Genomic DNA, 7,585 nt, shown 5'->3' with positions numbered 1-7,585 from the left:
TTCGCTCACGCTTACGTTTTTGTTGTTCATTCTTTCTTTTTTTTCTGAAAATACGTTTCTGCTCTCTCCTTTTCTCCCGATAATTCTCTTTCGCATTGCGTATTGCCACTGTTTGCAGGGTTGCTACCTCAGTAGCATTACGACACCATGGTACCGAATTGCTGCAGTTCATACGGAGTGGGCAATTCTTTGCCATTGTGCTTCATTATTATTATAGGGACAAGGAGTGCTTTCGTCAAACAAGTGGGTAATTTGAGCGGAGTTTGCTAACTGTTGTGTTTACAGCTTTTCGAGGTCGAGATTCCGTGTTAAATTAGATCGCACATTTGCTAGATGAGTGAGAACTTTGACGAGTGCCCAATGAGAATCTACAGCAGGCACGGGCAGAGCAAAAAAAAAAATCTGTTCTCACGCACTTGTCTTTGTGTGTGTCAATGGTTTTCAAATGGTTCAGTTGAATGTGTGTGAGAGAATAGTGATACTTACTCTCGCGAGAGTGCACGCTTGCGGTGGTTCGCCCGACTGTGATCTACAGTATAAAATTGAAGCCAATAAAATAATTTATCACATTTTACATCAAATATTCGAATAGATGACAAAATGTAGATTCCACTTCTTTTTTTTGTGGATCAAATAAATTCAAAAAAATGCAACGTTAATTTTTATTTATTTTCCAGCAATCAAATTCTATTTTAAATACCACAAACCGCAACATATCTATATTAAAAAAAAAAAACTCAAAAACTAGATGAACATTTATTTGTGTTTATTCGAATGTTTTACATTTGGCAAATGACTTCGGGACTCAATGATAAATTCATGTAATTTGTTTGGATTTGTGGAGTAAATCAAATTCCGTCATTGTCATCAATTTGAATAAATGCGATTATCCCTGACAGGCGAATGAAAGAGACCTCTGAATGGATGCTGTGTTTCAGTCAGTGGCACAAAAACAACAAAATTGCAATTCAATTCCTGGCTGCGTGGGGCAGGGCGGCGATGGCGGGTCGCAAATAGTTGATGTGGTAACGCAAATCGTTGATTGTCGAAACAGTCGTTTTGTAGAGCCTGCAGCGGAATGATGAAATTTCTAAAACAAATATTCGTATTTTATCTATTGTTTGCGGCAACAATTGCAAATTGTCCGCTGGGGAGGACAAAGAGTGTTGGTGGTAATGGTGGCAGTGCTGCAGTTTTTGTTGGTGGTGTCAGTGCAAATCGCATCACACAAAAGACCATCTCCAAAGGATTTTTACTTAAAAGCATTATGCAGTTATTGACCAAAGTCGAGCGAAGCAATGACATAAATGTGAATATGAAATTTGCTGTGATTTTAAGTGAATTTCTTATCAAGCGTAAGTAAATATAAACTGTTGAAGAAAATTAAAAGATTTTATTTGTGTTTGTTCGAATTGAGTATTGCTAAGTGATTGGGGAATAATTAAATTTATCAACTGACAAATACACTGGCCTGCCCCTGTATTCTGTAACTTTTTAACAACATTCGATATTGTCTATTTTACAACAATTTCATTTGTTTGTTTTATTGTTTTTACAATAACAAAAGAAATTTAAACAATATCGAATGTTTTTAAAAGTTACAGAATAGGCCTACTGAATTAGTATTCCGATCCCTTACGGGTCGAATACTACTTTAAGACGAAGATCTATTAATAAGGTCACCAAGGTAGCAATCGAAATAGGAAAACAGCTGTTTTTTCTCAAGTCTAATGTCAAAAATGTTGACAGCAAACTTGAGAGGTAACGATTATCAGCTGGTCTCCCTGGGTGACCTTATTTATAGGCCATGTTTTAGACTTTTTAATGGGACTGATCGTTCCTTTTTCAACTACTTCTTTTCGGAGTGACCCAACTCTATCTTCTAGAGAATTGATAAATTATGTCGAGACTAGTCGATATGATTATTGAAGAGGCTCATCTTAACACTTTGCATGGAGAAAATAGACTAACGGAGAGTGTAGTACGAAAAAAGAAAATATGTCGTGTGTACTCCAAACAGACATTAGGATATGCAGCCGTTAATGGGCATCCTACCGCAGTATTGAGTCTGTTGGTGTATCTGAACCATTTTAACACGGTGGTGGCGATTTTGCTGGACTTTTACAGCTATTATGGAGAGGAGATAAGGTCAGAAATCACTTAAATGCTTTGTTGCAGTCTTCACATGTATGGCGAAAATGGCAGTCCGTCTGGAAGCGGTTGCTGGACTTTTACAGTTAATATGGAGATGATGTAGAGGTCAGCAATCATCAAATTTATGCCGACAATGGCAGTCCATTCCATTAGTGGGCTAGATACGAAATCATTTATAGCAGCTCTACATTGGTTCTTTTCCAGAAGTTGTAAAAGTAGTGACTTGCACTCCGACAATGGTACAAATTTCGTAGAAGCTGGCAAGAAGTTGGGTGCAGCTTTTGCGAGTACTTACTTAGCTGGTTTGTGACAGAACATTTGTTCCATAAGCCGAGCTTAAAAAAGATTTTCAGGCGCGCAGCTCTTCCAATTTGAAAGACCATGTTCCGAAATGTTCTCTTCCACTTGATCTTTCTATCCAATTCGTGGTATTCACCTTCTGCGTGAACCATCAGTTGGCTCATTATATGCCCTTTGTGCTAGGGCATCCTCATCCATTCTCAGAACATGACTTAGTCAACGTAGTCGCTGCAGCTCGATACGTCTATGTCAATGCCCGAGAATAGATTGTACAACTCATGGTTCATTCGACGGCGATACACACCGCAGATCGGCCCATAGATATTTCGGAGAATTTTTCTCTCAAAAACACTCCAAGAGTTGCACCAACTGCTGGCGCAAGTGCCCATGCTTCAGACCCATATAACAGCACGGAAGTTGTAAAAGTAGCGACATGTACTACGACAATGGTACAAACTTCGTAGAAGCCGCCAAAAAGTTGGATGCAGACTTTGAGGGTGATGTATGAAAAAATTTCGAAATTTGTAAACGTAGCGACATGTACTCCGACAATTTACAAACTTCGTGAAAGCCGTCAAGAACTTGGATGCCGAGTTTGAGGTTGCTGTATGAACAAATTTCGAAATTGGAGAAATATTAGAGAGGTAAAAAGTTAAATGGCATTTAATTGCACTGGCAAATCATCACTTCGAAGGAATCTAAGAAGCGGTGGTGAAGTCCATGAAATATCATCTCAGCACATGTAAAGGCAGTGTTGAATTTGAGGCCGCATTGCATTGATTAGCAGTGATGAGAATCTAGATGTTTTTACTCCGGGCATTTTCTAATTGTCTGTCCAATATTAGATGAACCACCAACCCCAAAGAAAATTAAATTCCATTTTTGGAAATGCTAGACCAATGATTACCTCGCTTCCTTGCAGCAAAGATACACATGGAAAAAATCGGCAGGACAATTTACAGAAGGGTCAACTCGTAATTTTAAAGAACGAATAGACATTCGAGTCGGATCGGACCGAAGGGTTTGGTGCAGGCACATTTTCCTGTAGAGATGAAGAAGACAAATACAGACATCGTGTTGAGTATCTGGAAGGAACATTTTGCAAAGTTTCTGGTGTCAAATAGTAACAGTGTACCCCAGAACCAATAAGAGATGACTGTATAGATTGTATACCACCTAATCAAGATGAGGTCAGAATAGCAATTAGTCGGCTGAAGAATAATAAAGCAGCATGTGCCGGTTGATTACCAACCGAATTATTCAAGGCCGGTGGTCAGACGCTAATCAGGTGCATGCACCAACTGATTAATACAATTCGGCTAGAGGAATAAATGCCCAATGATTGGAACTTCAGCATCCACACTGCGCCAAGTCCTGGAAAAAACCCACGAAAAATACATCGACACATAAAGTTATGTCTTTCAAAGCTCTTCAATGCCGAACGAGGATTCAGACAACGTGACCTGTTTAACATTCTGCTGGAAAAGGTCATACGAGATGAAAATGTGAACAAAAATTGCACTCTGTACAATAAACAGCATATTTTACTCGTCTACACCGACGACATCGACATAATTGGTCGAACATTGTGAGCGGAAACGCCACCTTTTAACGAATTGAGAAGGAATCTGACAAAGTGGGAGTGGCAGTAAATGGTAGTCCATTTAGCGGAGCTGATGTCTTGATTAACTGTCAAATTGGATAATTTCTACTTGAATTCGATGTGCAGTGTTGCCAACCATTTGAAATATTATATGGAAAAATTTGGTATGTTCCCGTACTGCAAGAATCTACTAGATTTTACTATTTTCTTCGATATCATAAAGGAAAATTCGTTATCGTAGTAAAAAATAGTAGATTCTTGCTGTACGGGAACAGACCAATTATCTGTTCACAATAATTCATATAAAAAAATCAAATTTTTTGTCGATTTTGCAGAAGTCAGTAAAAGTCGAAAATCGATTTTGAACAGTTTGGACAAAATCGAAAAGTCGACTTTTTAGTCAAAGTCAAAATTGAAAAGTCTAAAAATCGACTTTTTGGTCAGATGCAAAAATCGAAAAGTCTAAAAGTCGACTTTTGCGCTCGACTACGTATCCCTAGCTTACACTCACTCTGAAGCATGGGTACTTGTGCAAGCAGATGAAGCAGGTAGTGGAGAAAAAAATTCTTCGGAAGATATATGGGCCGATCTGCGTTGACGGTGAATATCGCTGTCGAATGAACAATGAGTTGTTCATCTATTCTCGGACATCTACATAGTCAGACGTATCGTCGACGGTGAATATCGTTGTCGAATGAACCATGAGCTGTATATCTATTCTCCGACATCGACTTAGTCAGACGTATCGAGCTGCAGCGACTACGTTGGTTAGGTCATGTTGTGAGAATGGATGAGGATGCTCCAGCTCAAAAATCATATAAAAGCGAACCAGCTGATGGTTCACGCAGAAAGGAAAGGCCATGAATCCGAAGAAAAAATATGGCACATTTGGAGGTCGAGAAATATCGTCTTGCAGAATATAGCTTACAGTTAAAAAATGTACTAGAACTCGTTATAGAGGCAGGACAACGACATAAATCGTTTACATCACGAACTTTAGGCTTACCAACACAAATCTAAAATTTGACCTATGAAGAATTTGTTCTTCTGGATTCTTAATATACTGGCCAGGGGCTTTCATCTCCATAAGGAATTTTTAAAACCCAAAACAAAAGCTCTTTTTGTCTCACAGTGTTTATACCCTACACAACTATGTTGTCAGGGTATTATAGCTTTGTGTAGCCCCAAGAGTTTGTAACGCCGCGAAATATTTTTCCTAGACCCACCTTTAAGTATACCGATCATATCTCGACTAGCTGAGTCGATCTAGAAATGTGTGTCCGTCCGTATGTCCATTATATTTTGTAAACATGATACAGATGGGGAGTTACACTTAAACATTTACAGGTGCTTATGTATTCAGATATTATTTAGTAACCCAATACCACACTAGAGGGCGGAAATATAGCGCTGATCGCTTTAAAATGTTCCATGAAGTTTCACTTATGGTCATGGATAACGCCTATAATCTTTGGTGACTACCAGATAATTATATTGTGATGAAGTGGACCGAAAACTTAATTGTTTGTGTTTTTTCGTGTCGATCTATAGGCTTCAATGGGAATAACAAGATCACAACACAAGGGATGGGAATCTGGACAAGTAATTAGAAGGGCTGTACTGAACATTAGTAATAAATGTCGGCCTCTAGTTGGTCCAGATGGTTCAAATATCGCGAAATATTGCCCAAGCTCAGAAGTTGTGTAGGGTATCATATGGTCGGCCCCGTCCGACTATACTGCTCCGCTCACTGGTTTCGGCATTCGAAAAAACTCCAATACGATTTTTTTATTTTTCTAGTAACTATCCCCCATTTATTCTTTTTTTCTTTACAGAAAGTCAACGCTACATAGAATCCAATCGTTACGAGCAACAGGTCTACTATCATCTGCTACAAAAATTGGATAATGTCATACGACGCAGTGAAGATGCGGATTTCGATAAAGTTCATAAAACAAGTATAACTAATCGGAACAATTAAATCGAATCCATTTTAATTCGTAATAAAATCCCCGTTTTAGTTTTAGATAACATTTTCCAGAAAAATATTCTGCTCAAGCCACCCCAGCTAAAGAAACGTCACATTGATACTCACTTTGAATATAAATCGTTGAGTCGCAATTATTCACAATTGGCGAAAATGGGTAATCTCAACATCACTCAATCTGATGAGTGTCTGGCTGCCATGGCTACATTGGATTCACGGTGTCAAGTGCCGCAAGAATGTCTGGATGTTATGATTACCGATTTGCCAACATATGGCTATAAGAGAATGCATCAGTAAGAAAAGACAAACAACAACAACAAATATTATATATTAAGAAATATTAAACTCTTATTAATATTTATCGTTAAATATTTATTCCATATTTCTGCAGAATATTACTTTTATATGTGTTTATGCATCACATTTGTGCCCCCACATTGGGTTCGGATACTGCATATGAGATATTGGCCAGCCAAAAGTGTACACAAGTCTATCGGGAGCAAAATGTCATACGTCAAATGAATATTCCAGATGCCTATAGGGATTTATATTTGGAGCAAAGTAGGTTATGAAAGAGAGGGTGGGAGAGAGAGAGAGAGTAATATTGAACTTAAATATCTGTTTCTGTTCGCCCAACTATTTTCAGATGTCATTTGCGGCCTTTTTGGTTATGTTGAATTTATGAACTGGCACAATTTGGTAACTGTCTCCAATTGGCCCCAGGAGAACGATTGTCTTTGCCTCTTCATCAATGGCGAAAGTAAAATTGATTGCAATTGCACGAATCACATTAATAGCCTGGCGTTGGTCTTCTATATTAATGGATTTCTGTTGCTGAATTGAGGTTATGTTTATGGCATGGAAATCGATTTATTTCAATAGATGTTTATAAGTGTTTATAAAAGGACGAACATGAAAAAATATTTAAAAATTGTAAAAAATCGAATTCGTATCAATTACATCTACATATATGAATGTGTCTTCAATCAATAAATGTGGGCAAATAATGAAGCATCATTTTTATTTAACCCTAATATATAGGTAAATAGGCGAGATAGTTTTATTTTATCTAATACCGGTTTTTATGGCAAATCCTTACCTTCCCAATCTTGAAGTATGCAGTGTTAGACCAGAATTACCATTGAATACCCGTCAAGCCTCACATTCTTCATTCTCCTTCCTGTACGAAAAACCCCCCATCAAGAAACCCATGCTACGATCAGAAGTGACGTAATGCTACCGATGTGAAAAACGTAGCGTAAAGGGCAACCCTGCTGACAGTAGCAACACGTAATGCAATGGAAAATTATCGGGAGAAAAGGAGTGAGGAGAAACGTATTTTCAGAAAAAAGAAGAAAGAACAAGAGAAACGTGAGCGTGAGCAAATCGATATGTACAGGAGTCAGAAGAAGTCGGGAAATTCTACCAACGAATAAAATACCAAACCAAAGGCTTTGGTGCAGCCACATCCTCTTGTAGAGATGAAGATGGAAGATGTTGAGGATGTGGAAGGAGCATTTTGAAAAGCTTCTGGTAACAAA

The 7,585-nt window shown here is 38.2% G+C and overlaps 1 protein-coding gene across 1 annotated transcript; it reads left to right on the top strand.

Moving 5' to 3' along the window:
- The first annotated feature begins 1,267 nt into the window (after positions 1-1,267).
- Positions 1,268-6,887, top strand: LOC133329897 (uncharacterized). Its single transcript, XM_061538359.1, has 5 exons — positions 1,268-1,355; positions 5,893-6,015; positions 6,079-6,337; positions 6,436-6,605; positions 6,691-6,887. The coding sequence occupies exons 1-5, from the start codon at positions 1,268-1,270 to the stop codon at positions 6,885-6,887; spliced, it is 837 nt and encodes a 278-aa protein (XP_061394343.1).
- Positions 6,888-7,585: the final 698 nt, after the last annotated feature.

This window comes from Musca vetustissima, unplaced genomic scaffold (genome assembly GCF_032173495.1).
Source record: "Musca vetustissima isolate MV318-11 ecotype Yass unplaced genomic scaffold, APGP_CSIRO_Mvet_v1 utg57690, whole genome shotgun sequence".
In the NCBI taxonomy this organism is placed as follows: Eukaryota; Metazoa; Arthropoda; class Insecta; order Diptera; family Muscidae; genus Musca; species Musca vetustissima.
The sequence above is the reverse complement of the archived record's forward strand: the minus strand, read 5'-3'. Positions and strand labels throughout refer to the sequence as shown.

Bases quoted from the DNA above. Each gene is read 5' to 3' on its own strand.
- LOC133329897 (XM_061538359.1), top strand. From the start codon at position 1,268: ATGCAGTTATTGACCAAAGTCGAGCGAAGCAATGACATAAATGTGAAT. The intron at 1,356-5,892 runs GTAAGTAAATAT...TTTTCTTTACAG, and splicing joins AAGTGAATTTCTTATCAAGC to AAAGTCAACGCTACATAGAA. The intron at 6,338-6,435 runs GTAAGAAAAGAC...ATATTTCTGCAG, and splicing joins GGCTATAAGAGAATGCATCA to AATATTACTTTTATATGTGT.